General features: G+C 33.7%; 1 protein-coding gene across 1 annotated transcript; it reads right to left on the bottom strand.

Annotated features, from left to right (window-relative positions):
- LOC123712975 (wiskott-Aldrich syndrome protein family member 3) lies at window positions 1-23756 on the bottom strand. Its single transcript, XM_045666399.1, has 10 exons — window positions 23584-23756; window positions 10818-10966; window positions 9888-10039; window positions 9176-9444; window positions 8600-8780; window positions 7405-7536; window positions 6437-6578; window positions 4695-4816; window positions 4137-4346; window positions 1-3964 (listed from the first exon to the last, which is right to left on the bottom strand). The coding sequence occupies exons 2-10, from the start codon at window positions 10937-10939 to the stop codon at window positions 3774-3776; spliced, it is 1521 nt and encodes a 506-aa protein (XP_045522355.1). The 5' UTR covers window positions 10940-10966; window positions 23584-23756; the 3' UTR covers window positions 1-3773.

The raw sequence follows: 23756 nt of genomic DNA, 5'->3' as shown, positions 1-23756 counted from the left end.
AAGCCAAGTTAGTTTTTTTACAAGCTCATGTTAAAAAAAGTCAGTTGTTACCCAGCACAAAGTGTTTCAAGTAACATATATTTGAACATATCCATACAACGGCCACCGAACTTAATTCCTGTCAAGTATTTTTTAATAATTTGAAAAATCAAAGATATCATTACAATAAGCAAGTTAAATGACTAAACTTAATTTAGTCTAGTTTGTGTACGTACAAAATAGATAGCACACATAAAAAGAAAATATCCTGTAAATTTAACAATCTGCAATCACTATGGTTACAAGATTGGTTGGCTACATCTACATTGAGTGATATGATTAAAACATTGTGTATTTTTAATGATTTTATTATATTATTAGCAAATAAACAAGATATAAAATATTCTCTTAATAGAAATGACGCTAATCCGGGATACAAAGCACTTCTTTAGGTTTTACAGATTGTTTTGTACATTTTAAAAATATGAATGCTCACTCTAAGGACAGAGTACAGTAGATAATTCCAAAAGCTTGTTTAAATTACATAGAACTATTTTTAAAACGACAAAACAATGACGCAAATAACGAAACGTATAATTTCAGTGTTTACAACGACATTGCCATTGAATTAATATAAACATTAAAAATTAAAAACATTAAGATAAAAATTGCAAATAAATAATTAGCGTACGCCAACACATGGCAATTATATGCGTTTACATAATCTACATGATATAAAACATGCTTTAACTTATCTATACTTTACATTTCTTAACTATTCGTGATCATACAGTGTATACTACAAAACGTCATACAATGGTGTATTGCTTAACGCAGTATCAGATAGCGTTACCTAACGATTATACAATTATTTGGGAATATTTGGACAGCTATATAACATACGGATATAAAAAATGTCGAGAGGTTACATACTAAATAGATTACAAAATGCCACAACTCCGCCGCGGCGCCTTAAAATTTGATGATCTTCACTTATTATAAATGTTTATAGGTAGAATTTGTTGCATATACATAAAAGGTACTTAAATGAACTTAAGGCTAACTACATACAAGTCTACACATAAATTTGGTACACATTCGTTGCTCCTGTTACCGTTTATAACAAACCAAGAGTGGCTGCAAGAACAAACCAAAATATGGAATGCATAAATAATTAAATATAGTCTTTAATAATCCTTCTAAATGGACCGATTTCTATTTGATAATGGAAGTATTGGATACTTTGATAATTGGCACTAAACATGCATTTCCTTAGATTATTGTGATTTAAAACTAAAATGTTGTCATAATGAAAGTGGCTGAATTCTGAAATAACAGTGTTGTCGTCTGCCCTCAATCTGACTGATATTTCAGTCTTCAGCGAACTATTGCCAATTGTATCAAATGAAAAGACTAGCAATGTCTCAAATATATCATCCCAACAATTCTCGCCATAATTATATAAAAATCTGAAACATGTTTTCACAACCGCTAATAAAATAATTTTTAAAAATATTTTAACAAGCGAAGCACCATTCATACTGATTGTGCTTAGGTGGGAGGATAATGAACAATGGCTAAACAATGGAAGTTCATAGATTGTCTATGATATAGAATATGTGTTATCAGTCACCCATACAACATGTATCTGAAGCATGTTCTATAGTTCAAATTATTAAAAAAAATTAGGAAGTAGTTAATGAATGATTGTGGTTAATTATTCACTTAATTATGCACTTCTAACCTTTTTATGAAAGCGCAAACCTATACAAGGCTTTACAATAATAATTTACAAGCTTAATAGCCGTTTATTTGATCGTGATGTGAACAAGATAATTCTTCATCCAGTTTAAAAATGTTAACTGGTATTTTTAGTGAACATTGGTTTATTTTTGTTGAATGAAATGTTAAACGTAAAATTTCAATTAACTGCTATTATTACTGCTAAAATTCTGGTTGGCAAGGCATATGCACAATATGCATATGTTATAAAATACGATGACCTAAGAATTACAATGATCTACTCTACATGCCTGAGGCGATGACATAATTGGCTGACATAATACTTTACTTAATTTACCATTCACTCTGATTTACTTCAAACTCTGCCGAATATCGACTATCACAAATTACACCAGTGTCTCATACTTGTCCAGGACATGGCTTTGATCATCTCCATGACTTTTAGACCGTTGCCGACTTGTATCGGAACCCGCACTTTTCGACCTAGTTTTCTTATCATGGCCGCAAGTGCACGCAACAGATGTCTGGCGTTTTAACGTCTGTGACCTATTCCCAGCCCATTGTGGGTCCAAGGACTCGCTTCTTCCGTACGTCTGACGTTTGTTCCGTCCCATCGTTGCGTGCGGGAAAGACTGGCCGCCATCAGAGGAGGGACGCACAGATTCACTTCGGTTGCAGAAGTTACCGCCGGCCCGGCGGAACGAGTCTAATACCCGCTCCTCAATTTCCTCTATATCTTTCTTCTTCACGAGCCAAATCTCTTCCGAGCCCCTGGTGAAGTAGCTGGAACCCTTGCTTACGGAGTACTTTTCTTTATTCTTCACTTTGCACGTCTTGAATTGGTCTTCTGCAGGTTTGTTACGGGAGGTGTCAGGTGAGGCGACGTTTCTGAATGCTGTGCCATGAGAGGGAAATTGTTCTGGAATCTTACCGACAATACTGGGAGAACGTATAGTCAAATCCATCGGGGATGGCATAGGTTTAAACTCCGGTTTGATGATTTTCGGTTCGGGTTTTTGAACTTTCTCTTCAAGTGAGTTGCTGCCGCGTTGCCATTTATTACTCATCGTTGAACATTTGATGCTCAGCTGTCTTTCAAGTTTTGCAGGCGGGCATTCGTTAGCAGCAGAGTTTTTTTCTATATTCCCAATTTCAAAGAAGATGTTATCTTTGAATGGAGTGGCCGGTGGGGGCAAATCTTCTTTACTGTCGGACCCTATTCTATCAACTCTTGCTCGACGCATGGAGCCTGGTCGAGATAATTTTCCAGCTTCCTCTGCAGCCTTTTCAAAAATTTTAATTTTATCACCCACACCATTCGTATCCTCGCTTTTCGCCTTTTCAACGTCTATATTACTTAAATCATTTTCGTTAGTATCATTTGTATTTGGCAGTGACAGTTTATCTGTTTTTGGAATATCCTTGGCAGTAACAGAGTCTCTTTTCACTTTAGGAGGATTGATACTTTCTTCATTAGGCGTGTCAGTTTTAGGCTTCAGAATAGTGCTTGGAGGTGAACTGGCGCTACTGACGGGTGAAGGGGAGTGTATTTCCTTTCTAAAAGGAGAGACTTTGCTCCATGGGGGCGAAGCGACACTGTTTTTAAATGGAGGGGACAGTACATCCTTATTAATAGGAAAATTGGTGGGTGGTGAATAATTTTTGGCAATTTCTTTCACGGTTGGGGAACTTTCTCTGGCTTTTACGGGGGGTGAAGGTAGCGGTTCTTGAGGAGGAGAGTCATCATTGATTTTTTTGAGGCTGCTCTTCCTTACAGGGACGGCGACTTCATTTCTGGGGGAGTCTTTGACTTTGTCGATCTTAAAAGAGTTTCGGCTTTCGGACTTCACTTCAATTTTCTGTGTTTCATAGACGATTGTATCATCAGGTTTCACTTGAATTTTTTGTGTTTCGTAGACCTTATCGTCTGGTTTCACTTGTATTTTCTGTGTTTCATATACTTTATCATCGGGCTTGGTTATTTTCTGTGTTTCATAGATTTTCTCTTGATCTGGCTTGTAATTCGCGTCATTCCGCGGGGTGGCGCAACGTCACGCGCGACAGTCGGCCCACTCGTCATCGTCTAGGTCGGAATCGTCTTCTTCATCGGAATCGCTCTGTTCGACGGCGACTCGACGAGCCAGAATAGACGCCACGTCGTGTAGAGCGGGTGCGCCCCGAAGTGTATCGTATTTGCCCACGTTTTCCTCGCAACGCTTATCAACCTTGCGGAGTTTGATACCTGCGAATTGCAATGGTTTATTAAAAAAAATTGTATGCGTTTAGTGAGTGCAGGCAAAATTTATTTAGCACAATAAAGCATAATCAACAATCAAAGTATATACCGTTGATTTGTTTGTACACTGATAGCGAATGAAATAGAAAAAAAATATCAATACATTTTAAAATCTCACCTTCCCGTATCGCTTTGAGGAGATCGGAGCGCGGATCCGGCGCAGGATGGTGGTCCAGCGTGGGAGGCTTCAGGGCGGAGGCTCCTCGCAGCAGAGTGGCGGGCGACGGAGGGCGGGGCCGGTCTTCCGGAGGCGGCGGGGCGGGTGGTGCCAGTGGAGCTGGAGGAGGGGTAGGCGCTGCTATCGGACTCTCTTCGGATGACATCATGCCTGGATGGAATTATTTTATTTAATATATTTAAATTACAAACGTCAAATGATCCTATAATACTGTATTCAAAGAATATCGAATCTAAATTGGTTTATGCCAGACCAAGTGTAAAGAATAAAGCTAGTGTGTTCATGCCTAGTCATAGACGGATGATATGGTAAATGGACACTTCGGAAATTCCTTGGTAATAAATCTGACTTACATCATAATGAACATTATAATATTTACTTTTAGCAATGACATTTGACAATTATATTGATTTTTTTACATCAAGACGATTCAATTCTATTTCTCCTATTTTTCACCACATTATTATTTTTTAAGTCTTAAATAGGAAATTTTCTCACCAATGACCGCGTGCATATGGTCAAGATGCGCGTCAAGAGCCGTGCGATGCGGTGGTGAGGCGCCGTTGACCGGCGGAGGAGAAATGCTCTCAGGTGGCGGTGGGGGCGGCGGCAGACTCGATCTGAAATAATATCAACGGATTTATTACATTGTTAACATGAGGTAGAACCACGATTGTTATATATATTTTATGAAATAAACTGAAACAACATATAGATAATATGAAACATACGGGCCTGAAATTTTATTATATCTATTTCATTAAGTTATGTTATTTAAATATATAAATAAATAAATCCTTTTTTGCAATGAAGGTTACATTTAGATCTGCCAATTATAAAAATCCGCAAATCCAGCCATGTAAAAGCAGGCATGGCATGTCATATTAATTTACATAACGTCATATAATAAGAACATTAACATAGTGTCATAATAATAAGCTAAGTTACTTATAGTTGTTGTCAAACTTGTGGCCGACGCTGTAACTTAAAAAAAAAAATTGTCAATTAATCATTGTGGTATTGTCTTTTGTTAACATAACTTTTATACATTTAAAGAAAACACCTTTTCAAAGGATTAAAGCTATGTACTATTATTATAAACTTAAAATTATTTACATAATTCTAAATTTCACCTGACGTTTCGCGTGCTTACCAGCGTGCGTGGTCACGGTGACTTTATGATGGTGATTATGTAAAATAATTGTAAGTTTATAATAATACATAGCTTCAATCCGGTAAAAAAGTGTTTTCTTTAAATACATTGTGGTACAACATGCTACCCTGGTACATACAAGCAAGTTTCTTTAAATGTTTTGAACAAATTTGAATTTTGGATTTTACAGTCAACGATATATAAACTTGGTACTGTCAAAATATCGAGTTCGTAATTGGTCAACAGCTTATTAGAGGTAATAATGACCCTAATATATTTATTCTGAGTAATAAAATCTTTTTTTTAAATCTACCGAATTTACCCCTAAAAGGATACCATAGAGCATAACTGAGGCATCATAGTCGTGATAAGCAGAAATTGCTGCTTGCTTTGCCACTTTGCGAGTTCGACTCAAGTCAAACTCGCAAGGTTTGATACGGCGCGTACTTAGAGAATATTAATTTGTTTTCTGATAATTGTATAAAAAAGATTACTTGTTTAGGTTTGTAAAAATTTGGCTTAACTATGTTGTAAATAAAAATATATTTATAAGCAATCAGCTCTAGTCTGGTCATGTCGATTTTTGAGGCGAGAAAACTGTCCTAGTAATAATTTTAACTGAACTAAATGAAAAGAACCAAGAGAGAACAATAAGTGAAGCATAGGAAGCCATAGAAAGTTCTGGAAAATTTTGGAGAAGAGCTTTACACATGAATTAGTTTTGATAAATGGTACTAATAGAAGTGACATAGAAAGAAGGAAAAATATAAGCTATATATATTTTTAACAACTGTAAAAAAACGACGCATATTTTTTTTATTATGCGAAGGATTAATAATATAAAATATATTAATATTTTATACTATATTTGCTCGACTATGTATAAATAAGTATTTTACGCATAAAACCGAAAATGGTTTTAAGTGTAATAATAAGTACGTACGATAATATATACGATTCTTATCATACTTACACTTAATTTATTTACGGTTGTAAACAGTACGGTTCATTTGAAAATGGTTTCCTAAAAAAAATATTTCGCTTCTGAAGTATAAATATAAAAATAAGTGTGTCAAATGAGGCCTACCTAGTAGGTGTGTGAACTTCGTTATGGGTAGGCGCAGGTGGTGCCGGTGGTGGGATGGAAGGCCGCGCTCGTCGTGGCGTACCAGCAATACTTCCTCCATAGATTGACTCCACTGGGCCATATGGACTTTCATCGTTCACCACTGTAAAAAAACATATAGTATTTGAGTGAAACTAGAATAAAGCAATATTTAAAAGATAACTAATTTGTTTGTTAAATCTATTGTTGTTAGTATGAATAGACTCAAAAACTATTGGACCAATTCCTCAATTTTTTCACTATTAGAATCTAGTATAGTAGTATATTACATCCAATAAATAAATATAAAAAAAAGTTTTTACAGGCTATGTGAGAGATATCTATAGAACTTAGGCCAATACTAGATGTATTGTAGACGTGAAACAAGGTGGCTGTTTTTGGCAAGGATATTGTTACAGACATCTGTTTTATCTCAAACTTGTATTTTGTTGGTACTGCTTATTAGACCCATAATCATAACATACAATATGTAATCTCGTATATTATGCTTTTAATGAGGTTTAAGATTAAGTTTTAATCTGTCATTTTTTATTCATGTCTTCAATTTTCTACAATCCAATTTTTTAAATTTTTATGTCCCAATTTTTACTCTAATTTTATTGATATGTGATTAAGTTTATACATATGTCATATCTTACTAGTATATGTAAGCTTGCATGTAGTTTTAGTACTTGTCACAACCCTAAATATTACTTTGCACTTTACACAACCCTATTCATTTTACAAACAACTTTAAATCCAATATCTCTTCGCTTGTAAGATCACATCATTCTTGTCAAGAGAAAATATAGCAGCATACAGCTACACTCGTTTAAATATTGTTTGATTCAGATGTTTTATTTGATTGAATAAATTTTTGATAAAATCGCTACCTCGCGATTTTCTGCGACCTCTGACGGCCTATAAATGAGTGTTAATACATTTCATACCATGTCCATTTCCAGTAAGACGCGGAGGCCTATTCTGCTGGTTCTCTATTTCAATGGAATTAGGCCGAGCTGGTTGTACGCTTGGGGCACGAGTCTGCGGCGTGCGATAACCACCGTCGGTCACTGTTGTAGCTGAAATATGTATACCGTATCGTTAGAAGGAAACATAACTTTACTAGATTGTGATTGGTCAAAAATGTCCAATACAATGAAAGCTTTGGGGGCGCTAAATTAATTATGATTATAGCAACACTGAGTACAGTTACACACATGCAAATTAGCTAAAGTCGACGCATTTTAAACTGAGTTTTCACAGTTGAAATGTGCACGCAACCCTTTATCAATACTTAGCTACCTGCGTAAGCACTCTCACTCCTGATTGGTCGTTACGAGTAAGGGTTGTTGTATTCTATAAATATAAGAATTTTTGTTACGATCTATACAGTTCCTCTTTGATTATGTCAAAAAAACATTTTATCTTACAAATTAAAAGATTTTATTTTCAAATAGAGAAATTATTCCGAAATTTAGCATATCGATCGTACCTATCCCGTTATCGATATCGCACCACTACAATTATTACGCACATCACTACACCTCTCTATAAGACCTGTAAGTGCGAGCGAGACATACAGATCTACCTGTCATGTTGACTACCGTAATGTAATTAAGGGAAATCCATTCATTGTAGACTTAATTTCCGATAAATACTTAGTTATATTGTTAATAACTTTTCTTAGTGGCCTTTAACACACACACTTTGACAGATGACATCTTAAAGATTGTTTAAGAAATTAGATGTAGCTATATGCCGACTTTTTAAACATTTTAATTGGTCAGAACGAATAAGTCAAGTTAGCTTACTAAGCATAGATACTGCAACCTAAATATTAACTTCAAAATAGGAATCATTTTTTTATGGGACAGGAGCCAGCCATGCACACCACAGGGAGGTTTCCAAATGTGTTACCGGCCTTTCAATTCAAACCCCGAAGTTACAGAGGCAGAGTGACATATTAAGACGAGAATTATGTATATGAACTGAACCCAGCTTATTGTTATGATTGAAGGTTGAAGATCAACATCATTCTCTACTTTAAAAACTTCTCAATTCCTATGAATAAATCTCATACAAGTTTTGATGCAACAAAATTTACTCGACTCTTTCTGGCCATAATCTCTATCCTTAACTCACCTTGGTATAAAGCCTCGGGCCGATACTGCGGTTCAATATTGTACCGTCGCAGTTGCGTAGGCGCCATTATGTGTTCACCGCGATTCACGACTTCCGCCTTTTGCCTGTCGCGAGTCGAATGCGGGACTCTTACCCGCCGAGTGCCACGCCCTTCTGTGTTGTTGGCACGGGGCTGACGCACCTGAAAAAAATTAATTCCATGACAAAAAGTACACAATACTTATTTCAATGTGTAATTTTCAAATCCCGTAAATCATCTTTTCATGCGTTTCATTCCTTATAACAAATTAATAAGGCTTGTACATTATTGTTTTGTAAATAGCGGGTATGTTAAACCTATACTGTAATAAAATGAAAAATGTAAACACGAGACACATATATATTATATATGAATATATTTCTGCGCGTTATGCATCATATATTTTTTTTTAATTTCAAAATTCAAAATTTTTTGGGTTACAACAACAGACGCAGTCATATTTGTTTCATATACTATATGTAGACACTGTGCTCAACATGTATTTTTTTAATATTTAGCAATTTCGAATTGAATTGTTAAAAAAAATAATAACATACCTTCTTCCCCCTATCATGCTGAATTCTTTCCGTATCCTGCAGCATCTCCCGTCTCCATAGCTCAAAGAAGTAATCCGGGTCAGTGTAGAACTTCCTCGCATCCCTTCCATCATCGCGAAACTCGTTGAGCCGTTCCAGGGGCGGAGGACGATCACAACGCGCGTACGTCGCCAACATGGCGGATGGCATCGAGGTACGCGCAAACAATTGCTGTTGGAACGTACGGGTCGAGCGGAAGGCTTTTCGCATTTGTATATCTTGGAGAGAGACTGTAATTAAAATAAATAAAATATTAATGGACCGTTCAAGTATAGCTAGCTCTACGTAGTAACTTAGAAAAAAAGGGTGATGCTTCAATAAATAACAATTTAAAAAAAAGTTTTTTTTTTGCTTCGAGTAATTCTTGAGCTTATCGCAGTTAATCAAACTTCATATAAATAATATATGCTGAAGAAAGATACTATCAAGTCTTTTCGGAAATAGTGGAGGAGCCTTGGAGACACAGTGAGTGATTGCCTCCCATTTGTCTGTAGATGTGGAAATTAGGAAATTTTTCGCAAACAAATAGTTATTTATATTTCGTTAGTTAAGGTATTGTTAACAAAAACACATAAACAGGAACATCTAAGATTGGATCCTTCCATCATTAATCATTTGACTGAAGTTTTTCTTTATTTTTATTGCCAAAGTTTAAAAAAGCAAGAACGCTCACCTTCCTCCACCCCAGAGTCCAATTGGGTAACCTTAATAGCAAGCCTGTCTATCCTTGCTTGCAAAATGTTTGTTCTTTCGGCGAGGCCGGTCGCCTCTCGCGTTAGTTCGCCGAACATATCCTCCGCATGCTTCGACAATGAGGATAACTGCCTGGAATTTGATAAGAGTTGTTTAACTTATTAGGTAGGACTTTTTAATTAACATAGACGTATTATCAGAATGTTTTATAATGTATGCTTATATGATATTCTCTTCTGTAACTAATTTTTCATAGCATTCACAACTTCTTGTATAAATAATAATTTTATACATCTACTATATCGTTGTATTACAAACATATGTTATGTATAATATTTTAATGAGTTGTTAATTTGTTAAAGCCAACAAGCGACCGAGTTCTATATTAAAAAAACCAATCGTAAATACCATACATGTTATTCGTTCTTATACATTTAGGAATGATTTTGCACAGATTTATTTTATAAAAACATAATTTATTGTGATTACGGGGCATATTTAGGATAATAAACATTCCAAGATTCCAGATTCATCTATATGCAACATAGTATCGGCTTCAGGTAATCGACATTGTTATTCTATTCTTGGTAACTGTGTTGGATCACTGATAGATCAGAATCAATAAATAATATTGTCGTTACAAAACTTTGTAAGGGTGTTCCTATATATATATATAATTCAATTTATTTGCATCAAAAATATTACAAGTACATTCTAATTTGAGTTAATACTGTATATTGGTATTTAATAAGCAATAATACGTACGTACAAAGCACAGTAGTGTTTCTTTCCATTCCCGGGTGAAAAAATGTCAATCGGCTTCTGCCCTATGCTTTAATCCTAAACGCATCCGACTTGTAACCATCAAACGCTTTTTTCCATCAGCTATAAATCACAGTGAAAGTCTCACCTGACAGTATTTGCAAGGGTGCCATTGGTGACGGCCTCGAGCTCCGACGGCACGGCCAGTCGCTCCGGCACAGTGCCACGTGACACGTGTACCGGCTCCACGCACCGCTTCGGCAGCGGCATGGCGATGTGGCTACCTTCTGGACATCACTGGAATAATACATTTAGAATTAGGCATCTTAAAGAAAAAATAACAACAAACTTTGAGCTTCAGACACACGTTAATTGTTGGTTTTCCTTTGCCGTACGAGTGTTAATTGCACATACATAAAGATCAATAGTTCATCGCTCGGAGTTCAAATGCACGACCTCAGGGTTAACACGCTGCCCTAGGTTAAGTCGTTGGATTAGCAACTAAGCTACTTCTCTAAAGAACATATAATAAATATAGAATATATAAAATTCAACGACTTTTTGTTATCTGTGGTAAAAATACGTTTAATCCGGATAGATACCACCTATGGCTCATTTTACTTCAGTCTCATTTAGAAAGTGGCCAGTACAAGCACGGGTGCTTTCATGGAGACCACATAATCGCAAAATTTCTACCCTGGTAGGCGGTTTTAATTTTGGATTTCAAATCTTCAGAGGCCTTACTACGTATCTTGACATGACTTTGAGGTTCCAAAAACTAGCACACAGTGCACGATCTTAACAACTCTCAGCTACATGCGCATACACACTCAGTCAAACACTCACACATTCACGCATATTAACTGTCTTATAAGACATAGTTGTAACACTAAATTTACTTTAAAGAAAACATAGTTACCCATAACACAGTAGGGAGTGCACTAGCGATATATGAATTTTGCCACAACCCTTTTCTCATTAGTAAAGTTTTTATTATTTAAGGTCAATTTAGATGGAGAGAGTTACTATCGCCATAGCATTAACGTATCAAAATGTTTACATACAGGCAAGAACTAACCGACATTTTAGTAAGACGATTCTTACTTACGAGAAACTCGACTAGTATAAACACGATCTCGTATGACATTTTTTTATGTTCATGCGCGAGTATCGTACAAATCGGTTTGAACCATTTCGAGAGAGACACAACCGAGAGAGTTTCATTCGTGTTTAGTGATTACTTGATCTCAAAAATTGTTGGAGTTTGAATATGTTAATAAAAAATATGTTCATGGCAGGCAGCACTTGTCACATGTAAAGAAAAAGTTTTAGTTTAGAATATTGGTACACCTGTTTAAATTTTATATAAAAATATTGTTTTCTGTTATTTAATCTATTCTAAGATAGGTGATAATGATGATGACGCTGGTGATGGTGATGACGACGATGATGATGGTGATGATGACGACGATGATGATAATGATAATGATGATTATTTTGGATATTTTGAATAGAAATAAAGATCATTAAGAAAACACTTTTTAAACGGATTGCTTTAAAGCACGCGAAACGTCGGAAAATGTAAATTTAAAATTATGTAAATAATAATAAGTTTATAATAATAATACATAGCTTCAATCCGTTGTAAAAGTGTTTTATTATTGTGTAAAAGCCATGTTAACAAAAGACAATAATAAAGATCATTCCAATGAAGCTAGTTTTCATTTGTAAGGCTTCAAAATAAATCTAAATCCAAGTTCCTTACGGTAAAAATGGCATGACAAATTCTTTCCAGTAAAAATCTACACACTTAGCCATTAAAAAATCAGTCTCATTCGTATTCTAACCATTTCTGAAGATTCACTACTGGTAAACAATTACTTCTAATAACAATAGCGATTCAATCTCAAATTAACTCATTTAATCTGTTAATCTGATGTGGTACAGCTTGGTATAAAAACTCAACTTTGAAGTCGGGATGGCTAGAGTAACTCATAAGAGTTACAAAGTATCGGAGCAGATCTTTGGTGATGCCGGTTAATAGAGGTTAAGCTAACTTGACATTTAATTTAACTTTAAAACGATAGTATATGTTGGAGTTTGAATATGTAAAGTATATAGTTTAGAATACCTGTTTCAATTTTATATAAAAAGATCGTTTTCTGTTATTTATATGTACTTCTCTTAAAGACAGGGAAACAAAATTGGAAATCTTAATGCATTTACGAGAGAATTGTTGAGGGATTTGGTCCCAAAGAAATTAGTGCAAAAATTAAAATCATCTTTGGGGACTGGAGCTGGGGCTGAAAATATTAACGTGCCTAAATTGCATTGGTACAATTCTTTGGACTCTTTTTAAGGAAATCCTCAGAATTTCGTACAACGATCTCAAATTTGGTGAGTACCTACTTTCTAAGCAATTTTTGTTCCATTAAAATAAAATTCCAAGTTTCGTTCATTGAAAGCTGTTTATTAAAAAAAAAAAATTATCCTGCCACGAAACTGCTCCGCTATTATTAGTTTCCGTTTAATTAATTCTTGTCTTAGAAGAGCAGATATAATTAAAACACCCTCACGCACTGCACTCATGATAGTAACTTTTTTTTATGTAATGGCAGGCAAACGGGCAAGAGGCTCACCTGATGTTAAGCGATACCGCCGCCCATGGACACTCACATTGCCAGAAGGCTCGCAAGTGCGTTGCCAGCCTTTCAAGAATTGGTACGCTCTTTTCTTGAAGGACCCTAAGTCGAATTGGTTCGGAAATACTTCAGTGGGCAGCTGGTTCCACATAGTGGTGGTGCGTGGCAAAAACTGCCTTAGAAAACGCTCAGTTGTGGAACGACGGACGTCGAGGTGATACGGATGGTATTTTGTATTTTGCCTTGACGTCCGATAATGAAACTCAGTTCAACTCAGCGGGTATTAGACCGAACAACTCTTCTGAACACTCCCCATGGTAAATGAGGTAGAAGATTTTTTTTTTATAAAATAGGGGGCAAACGGGCAGGAGGCTCACCTGATGTTAAGTGATACCGCCGCCCATGGACACTCTCAATGCCAGAGGGCTCGCGAGTGCGTTGCCGGCCTTTTAAGAATTTGTACGCTCTTTTCTTGAAGGACCCTAAGTCAAATTGGTTCGGAAATACTTCAGTGGGCAGCTGGTTCCACATAGCGGTGGTGCGCGGCAGAGAGACCCAACATCTCTACGCAACGCCAAGGGATCAAGCCGCACGGCACGCTCTTCGTTGAATATCTTCTGACACAAAACCTCGAAATACGATTATTGCTTTTGATATTCTCGAGGAAATTCTCGCCAAAGTGGAAGAGCGAGAGGTGTGAATGTTTAGACGAAGAAACTTTTTTATATTCTTTCGATAATCGTACATTCGAGACGACAAACTCTTTCCAACTGAATAGGCCTTTAGTATTTAATGTTTTTTAAAGGAGTACAATCGTTTTTCTCGCTATGTGGACAAATTTATTCACTCAAAAACAAAAACGCCATAGGTAAACAAACGTAGGAATGTACATGGAGGCATTCATCACTAGGACTAGATGAACAAGACACATTCATTCACACATTAATATTTAATTAGCAAACTTTAAGTTATAAAAACCACCTGAACTCATTACGCTGTATAGTATATTTTGCTCAAAGCTGTATTCTTCAAGAAAATCGTACTAAAGCGAGGTCACAACCTCATTTAACCACATCCTCTAGTTAGTTTTATTGCGTTCCCCGACGAACGAAACGGGCAGGGATACAAATTATAATAAAAAGGAAATCGTATTATAACATTACCTGTACTTTAATGTCACTATGCTATATATATGGGTGGAGGCGTAATGGGTGGTTAATGTATGAAAAGCAGTAATTAAAAACTAAGGAAAATAACACTTATTATAACAAAAATATATCAATAGTCCGACTTAGTAGCCTTTTTTTTTCATTTCATTCAAACTTTTTTGGTGTGACCTTATGGCGTTTGACATATCATTGACAGAATGCGTGCTGCAAATATCGTCAATGAGGTTGTAAGAAAAATGAATATCGTTTAATAAAATGCTGCGATCGGAGTTATTATATTGATAAAATAATGACAGTCGCTAAATATTTATGGCATTAATCTTGAAAATCCATGTTTTTCACATGGCCAGTCGGAATACCAATAAAACTATTTATATCCGCGCCAGAAAAACAATCAAAGAATGTTGTATATCATAAAGCATTTTTAGTTAATTATACCAATTCATCGAAATCAATATTCATAGTTAAGACAGGACAACGTCTGTCGGGTCCGCTAGTTTTTGATATAATTAAATTAACCACGTATTGGATAAAAATTTCAATTTCGGGATAAATAATACAGTATATGTGTCGCAGTAAAGTAGTTAAATCAGAGAGTAAATTAAATCTCTAGACAGTTAATTAAATGTCGATATTCAATCAAGTCGCTAGCATTTTGATTTAAATAAAGCAACATCGAAACGTTTAACTATCTGACTGACCGAAAACCAGCGAGTTGATCAACAATGTAAAACAATATACATAGTAAAACAAGACTCCGCCATGATTATTTCATTTGTTATTGTTATTTGGTGTGATCGTGAGGAATGAGAGCTTGGATATTCCGTGTTTTGCTTTATTGTAAATGGTTAGGTTAGTCTTGTTGCCTAGTAACGTTTCGTTCACTCGGAACGGAACTTTAGCGACTCGATTGAATATCGATTTTTAATTAACTGTCTAGAGTTTCAATTAACTCTCTTATTTAACTACTTTACTGCGACTATACATTTTACACAGTGTCTTTTAGTTTTAGTTCCTCACATTCCTACTAATGCACTGCGTTATATAGCGGTACAAGCAATAATGTTCATGTCGTGCAAATTAGTTTATCATTCTAATATTTATTGCGGCTAACCGAGAAATTTTAATTAAACGTGTTTTCGTCACCATTACTAACGACGCAATAGAATTAACTTTTTAATTATCTACCCATAACGATCTGAGTGAAAAAGTTGACTCACGTTGCTTTCTATTTTCGATTAAACGACAGTTTTCTCTGATTTAAGAAAACGTTAATCTTATTACTAATAATGAATTTATTAGAGCTGTATTAAAGTATGTACAGTTTTATTTTATATGTACGATTTTATCGTTTAAAAAGAAACCTAAATAAATAATCGACTCAAATATTTTCGTATTTCAGAAATTTTACATTAAAAACGAACAAAGAAACCATTTTCTGACACTATATAAAATTTCTATATAAATAATACGGCCGTTTATTGTTTACATATACTGTTTCGTACTTATAATATCGTATGAAAATGAAGTTTCAGATGATTGGTACCGAAATTTAAAAGCATTTTTATCGTATCATAAAAAAGTACGTAGCGCCGAAGTATCAATAAATAACATTTATATGCCACGACTCTGTATATTGATATAGCACGAGGGTAAATTTCTACTTGTTTATTTACAATATAATAAGGACCAAGGTAAGGTAATCTGAACAAATATTATAAACCTAAAGTTTTTCTAATGAATATTAAACTAATTTTATGAAAAATGAGGCAAGCTAGGAGGCTATTACAGAAGTGCTTACATCTGCACTGAAAGAAAAGTAATAACTGTTCGGAACATAACATTTAAGAGAACTATGTTATGTAGAGCAGTGTTGGCCAAGTGGCTTAAGCGTGCGACTCTCATCTCTGAGATCGTAGATTCGATCCCCAGCTGAGCACCAATAAACTTTCTTTCTGTATACGGATTTACCGTTCGCTTGTACGGTAAAGGAAAACATCGTGAAGAAAACGGCTTTCTTTAGACCCAAAAAGTCGACGGCATACGTCAAGCACAGAAGGCACACCTACTAGATGATCATTTGTTAATCTTGCCTAGATTAACAAATGATCATGAAACACATACATAAATCTGAGGCCCATACCTAAAAAGGTTGTAGTGCCATTGAGTTACTTTTTAAATGCGGAAGCTTGGTTAGTTGGTTAGAGCACATCTACGTATAATAATATCAAATATTTAGCGTATTCAAATAATAAACATAAATAATTAATTTCTGTTTAAAGCTTCGCTTTAAAAAAAATTAATATAATAATAACAACAAACTTGACCATCGTTTTCTAAGTAATAAAAAAAAACAAAATATTATGTAATTTCGAACATGTATTAAAAGTACTACTAGTATGTTAACAAAAATAAACTTCGATATTTTAACCATACAAACGCATTACGCATATACGTTAAAACCTATACATTAAAGTCGGAAGAGGGATTCGAATCACCACATATTATTAGCTGATTCATAAACCCACACCACAACACATACATTTATTTTACTTCCGGATGCATTGACGAGCTGGTGACATTTATTTATTTATAAACACTTCGTTGCACATAATATAAAAACATAATTAAATTAAAAGGAGGACAACTGGCGGCCTTATCGCTTTCGAGCGATCTCTTCGAGGCAACCACTGTGAGAAGAGAAAAAAAATATTAAACTAGATAAGGTTTTAATACAAAATACACATATAATTACACGTAGTTATTAAGACAAAACTAAACAGGAACAAAAAAAACAAACTAATCTAAAAAAGGACATGATAATTTAAGATGGGCGAATCTAAAAATATATGAATCTTGAAGATTGGTCAATATTTGACTGAAATATGAGCATTTATATCAATTACTCAAAAACTAGCCAATTTTAATAAAATATATACCACTAGATAAGATCAATAAAAACAAAATACATCGAACGGCTGACAAATCGTTTTAGATCTAGCGCTGTGAAGGAAGGAATTCAAATGGAATACATAATTAGTACACTTTCGTATAGGAACCGTCGCGGTAATTAACATAAGCAATGTACACGATCAGGTAATTGCTACCGTAAAATAAATTCTATTTACACGGAACGAGTCATTTGACAGTATCAAACTTCTTATTAAGTAAAAGTATTAACGGCTGGTTACGTTATTATCAAGAATGATGACCATTTTTTAATATTGAATAGAATTTCCGAACCAATACAACTTTGGGTAGAAAAGAGCATACCAATTCTTGAAAGGCCGGCAGGGCACTTGCGAGCCTTCTGGGTATCACTTAACAAAGGTGAGCCTCCTGCCCGTTTGCCTACTATTACATTTAAAAAAAGGATTTTACAGTTCGGCGTCTAACCTAACCTAACATATTCTGTTACGCTCTGCTCTTTTCCAGTGGTGCAGTTAATTTATTATAGAAAGCTATCATTTTTTGTTTGTCACACGTATCAGCAGTGACGCGAGAGTAATAAGGACAAAAACAATGCTTAAGGCAAACATTAGTTTAGTGGTCAGCGGTTTATTCTCTTTTAGCTTCCATAATTATATCCACTTCTGACAGAATTAATGTAAAAACTAATATATGCCGAGGAATATCTCTTGTCTCATTGAAAAACGTGTCAAGTTATGTGTAAAAAAGAAATTATAAAACCTAGACACTAATAAATAATACCACAGACAGAAACATCAGTTTTACAACCCCACTTAGGAAAAAGGACAAGTGAAGAACAATAGCTTCCTGACCCAATTACGTTGGAAAAAAGGGTAGAATATTGTATGGAATTAATATTACCGCGATAGGTCAATGACCGCGCATTTTATCGCAATTTTTTACGATTGCGATAAAGAGATATTAACATTCAAAGACGACAAACAAAACCTAGAACCAGATTAAAATTAGTTGAATATTAGAAAACTTTCAAATGACTAGACAAAAGTTTATTTATATTTAACAGAAATACTAATTAGTTTGGACACAATTCTGTTCGCTATGTCAAGGAAAATTGGTAAAGTAATTTTCTGTGCATAATTTTTTATTCGAATCGTACCCGGAGTCAACGTTGACAGATACTATATGAACAGACAGGCTTTTTTGATTTATTAAGGCCAGAAAATAGGTTACTTTATTTTATTTCTAAAAGATTGTCAACGCTCGGCACACTGATATTGGTAATTTAATTGGTAAAATAACCTGAAAATAAAATTTTTAGTGTAACAATCACTTAAAGGCAAACATGACATACACGTAGAGATCACACAAATATTAAAATAATTACTAATAAAACAAAAAACTTAACAATAATCGATTTCAAAGTGTGAGTGTTTTAAAGAGTGAAGCAACTATGGATATCCAGACTTTTGTAGTATAACATATTAAATAACATTTAATTCAAAACCTATTGAATGTGTTGCCCTTGTCACTCTTGTGTCTGTGCAAATGAAGGTAAGATTCAGAGTCGACACTCAACTATGACATCCGTCCGTCAAAATCCAAAACATTTTCGTCGTACCGGAGTCAATCAAATCTCGTTTCAGAATCCCTCCTATTCGATTTGATATAAATATTTTGTGGGAGTTGTCGACTCGACTCTGAATCTTATAAATACGATCTAATTGTAAATTAATAATTCTAAATCTATCAAACAAAGTTTTGACATTTGTTATGGTTTAAATCGTTCACTAATTTAACGGTTAACTTTAAATCAACAACCCTGCTGAGTACGGTTAGTGACCAATTTCTCTAAATACAAAACCGGTAATAGATTCAACCGAAAGCGTTAGTGACGCAATGCAGCAAATTATGCAACGTGGGAGACATTATGGTGTCCGCGAAAGTATTAATTCAGAGCACAGATAAGTAGACGCTATTACTATGAAACTCCTGTTTCTTTGATAATTTTTACGTTATAGGCTTTGATAAATGTCAGGGCCGGCACACGGCAGAGAGTGGCTTAGGCAGACAGAAATGACGAGATTTGGATTACGCCTAAGAGCACACAAGGAATGAACAATGTTTCAAAGATAAAATAATGAATGTATTTTTTTTCCTTTTCTTTAGTTTTAATTGAGCGAGGCAAAACTATTGGTAGCCGAGGACCTCAGGACTGTGGAAGGTTAATGTTAATCGACTACAAAATTAAAACTGTATCAATCAAATTAAAGCAAGCATTCCGTTCGTTGAAAAATGTTATCAAAATTGCGCTGTTCGGACAATTTACGTGTTTTACATAAAACAATCAATTTGATAAATGTGTATAAATATGATTCGTAAATAGTCCTTATTATCTCCTAATTAGACTACTTTAAGGAAATGACAGAACCATTGTTACCATGGCTACAAATACTTGAAAAAAAAACATAGCAACAATCACGACAATATTTAGACTACGTCTTATAACACGATATAATTATTGCATATTTGTTTATATTAAACATGGGCTTGCCATCAAAATGTTTCTCACTGTTCCTTAACACATAAAATTCTATTAAAATATATATAATAACGTTACATATGTAAGGCTCAAACAAACTTATTTATTACTAACAAATTATTATCTGTTCCACAATAGTTGGCCGATGATCTGCCAGCATCAATATTTGTTGTTGGCTTTATAACAATGTTAATAGTAGTTAAGGTCAAATAGCCTGCATGTATATTCTATTAATACGTAAGACCTCTGCAATTGCAGACTCAATTTGTACGGTCAGTGCCAACCGACCTGCATTTCAGTATACTAGGTAATACTTAGTCAAACTGGGAGTGTGCTATTTCCTAACATACCTTCGTTATCAGATGTTTAGTAAAAGAGGAATACGATTCGGTTTTAGAGTAAAATATAAATGCTCATTTATAAAGCTGAACGTTTTTATGGTTAAACATTATGAAGACAAGCAACCAACCAAAGCCAATTGATTTCGACGCTTTAAGGGATTCGTCGTTAAATCGTTAAATGTAGTTTACACTATATATCATAAGTAATCGCAAATATATGCGCCATTTAATATATGCGATGGGTTTAAGTTTGCGATACTGTTAATCTTACATACAGTATATTTAATCCCGGAAATATGAGGTATTTCAACACGAACGAAATTGAGATTTAGTAAACATATTTACAATTACTTATGCAGCAAGCACATATCAAAGAGCAATGTTGCCAACTTGGGGATTATACCCCCAAATTTCAGGGGAATCATGATGACCAGGGGATTATATAATTCAATAATTCTTATATAGCATCGGATGACCTTATACAATTCATATTAATCCTTGAATCCTATAAACAAATTAACCCAAATATAAACCAAGGTTATGAACTTATGACCAAAATATGAACAAACTATTCATAATTATATTTGAAATTACCTTTCAAACTGAATCCACAACAATAACTTTAAGTTCCTCATCAATATTTAGGCAAATTTGATGTTGCACCTAGAGAAAGAGCATCAAGTGATGTCATGAACAGCAAAAGGGAGAATCAAAATTATATTTTCTAAAAGTATAAACACTGGACGTACAGTTGATTCATAGTTGGTATACATTGAAAACATTAAAAAAAAATTACTGCATTTTATACAAGATATGTTCCTAAACAAGGTTCATCTATTTAATTGAAAACATTGTGTGAGAAATTTAAATTGCATTGATATGATATCATGTGATTAACATATGATGTCATATGAGTATAGCACATTAGGTCCATAGTTAAATCACAATAAGTATACATACACGTAAGAAAAATTTAACTTAATAATAATAATATATAACTTGAAAGAAAACATATATATCTACATTATTAAAGAAACTTGTATTTTAACTAAAAAATCAAATGGCATAATACTCTACACTATTTTGGTCTTCATAATAACCTGTCCTCAAAGTTTTTAATAACATCAGCTTTTGTCTTATATACTGCTCAATGACACAAGAAGACAAAGTGAATCTTGCATTGTTACATAAGCTCTTTAACAATTCTCTTGTACATAGGTACTATAAATGTATTTTGTTAAATCACAGATTACCTAGATTTATTATTATGTTAAATGTCAAGGATTATAACAATAGAAGTGCAAAACTCTTGAATAAATTGAATTCTTCAATATTTGAGTTATACAGTTATGAATAAATGAAATCTTCTATAATTTTTTTTAACTCATTGAGGTGAATTTAAATACATGGAAATATTTAGGTTATTTTCCGGTATTCATGTTATTTATACTATCATTATAACTTTATGCAAATAAATAATCTCATTAAGGAAATTAATTGTTAAAATTGATATTCACTTGTGTTGATTTGGCAAATGATCTATCCAACTTAAGAGTTCTATTCCATTCAAACCGGTCCCTGAGATTAATATGTTAAAGCAAACAAACTCTTCAGCTTTATAATATTAGTATAGATATCACAAATTATGATATTTAATACCTACAATATAAAGACAAAGCAATTTCTTCTTATTTTAATAGAATTTTAAAAATGTATCAATACAAAAGTCATTTTATTTTATGTAATATCTGGAAGTAAACTTTAGTTAATCAATAAATGATGTAAATATGTATTTGCATAATTCAATATTAATGAGTAACTATAAATTAAAACTTTCATGTTTCTTAAGAAAGTTATGATTATGTCATAGACACCACAAATTACATTCTTTAATGTTATTATTGTGTAATAGTTATTATATGAAATAGGCAATGTAACAATTTAGTTTTTTTTTTAATAAATCAAAGGGCATGTGAAAAATTATAAATAACTTTGCAACAGAACATTTATTATATACAAATTAAAAATCTAAGTTTGAACTTAGATTACAAGTTTATTAAATCTATTTACAACTCCAACCTTATCAAAAGCATGACTAATTGGTATTTTTGTGGCACTACAATACTCCATGGGTGAGGTGCATAAATAAGTGCCCAGGGGGAATAAATGGGGCCTTGTTTAATGACTACAAATGTAGGTAAGGGTGCAATACAGCCCAAATTTGCTACTACAAAACTCTAGGACAAAGTGTATGATAAAATATTGATTATTTTTATATATATTAAATTTTCAATAAATTATGAGATAATATTTTCTTGTTTTTTTAACATAAACTTCCTGTCTGCAGTAGAAAATGTGATATTAAAGCTAGGGTATGCAAGCAGAGTCTCTAGTTAAGTCCTCTACACTCATATTAATACATTTATATTGATTTTACATTTCCCTGAGGATTAAACCTTCAGATATATACACAATGAATGCCGAGTAGTAATGAATTTAAGCACGAGTTAACCCCAGAAAAATATGGATAGAACTTGTTGATATTAAGCTACAAACTCTTAATTATGTATGTTATAACTGTATTATACTAGAATAGTATCATTTGAGTAGTACCTTAGTAATAGTACTGTGCAACAAGCAATTATGATAAAATTCTTATTTATTTAATAGATGTAACCAATAAAACTCTTAATTCAGCAAAATTTAAATACTGTGTTAATAAACAAATATATATATTTCCTGAAAACTATTGTCAGGAAATTAAAACTATAAACTCAGATATTTATAAGGAAATCTTGTTAAACATAAACCTATAAAATTCTAATAACTATTTTAAGCATATCAACCATACCATCATATCTAGAGATGATTTAAACCATTAGGACTAAGGAAAATTTACTTATTAAGGCTCTGGTTACTGTTCAAGGTTAATTTGATAAACAGTAGTGATTAAGAAATGTTATTTTTATTTTAATAATACTTTAGGTAATATATTATGATTTAATAGAACATAACGCATATAATTTGTAGAGAATCTTTATAAGTATGAGATATACAAACGTCAAGTCCTTTTAAGCAAGCTAGTGACAGTATGTGATTGTTACGACTTACCACCCCTACGCCCATTTCAAATCTTATGAGAAAATATGCATGTTATTTATAAGTTATCGTCGGTATTTTACATTATTAAATTGTATTCTAAATGTTAACCCTCACCATTGACACCTTTGAGATAATATTAAACGTGTAAGTGGACCGAATTCAGTAAAATATTGATACAAGGCGTACTCACCAAATCCACCGAAGGAAGTCAACAATTACATACAATTAGCACATGTAACTATGTCTTCTAGTAATTTCACTAGATTAAAGCACAATATTCAATGTCTTTTAGAGCAATTGTGATTGAAAATAACATAAAGTTATCAATAGTTAAATCACTTCGACCGCCGCTACAACCGTGCC

Source organism: Pieris brassicae, chromosome 8, assembly GCF_905147105.1.
Source record: "Pieris brassicae chromosome 8, ilPieBrab1.1, whole genome shotgun sequence".
Lineage (NCBI taxonomy): Eukaryota > Metazoa > Arthropoda > Insecta > Lepidoptera > Pieridae > Pieris > Pieris brassicae.
Note: the sequence above shows the minus strand (reverse complement) of the source record. Positions and strands in the feature narration are given on the sequence as shown.

Bases quoted from the DNA above. Each gene is read 5' to 3' on its own strand.
- LOC123712975 (XM_045666399.1), bottom strand. From the start codon at position 10,939: ATGCCGCTGCCGAAGCGGTGCGTGGAGCCGGTACACGTGTCACGTGGC. The intron at 10,040-10,817 runs GTGAGACTTTCA...ATCAAATTCCAG, and splicing joins ACCCTTGCAAATACTGTCAG to GCAGTTATCCTCATTGTCGA. The intron at 4,817-6,436 runs GTAGGCCTCATT...ATATTATTTCAG, and splicing joins GAAGTTCACACACCTACTAG to ATCGAGTCTGCCGCCGCCCC.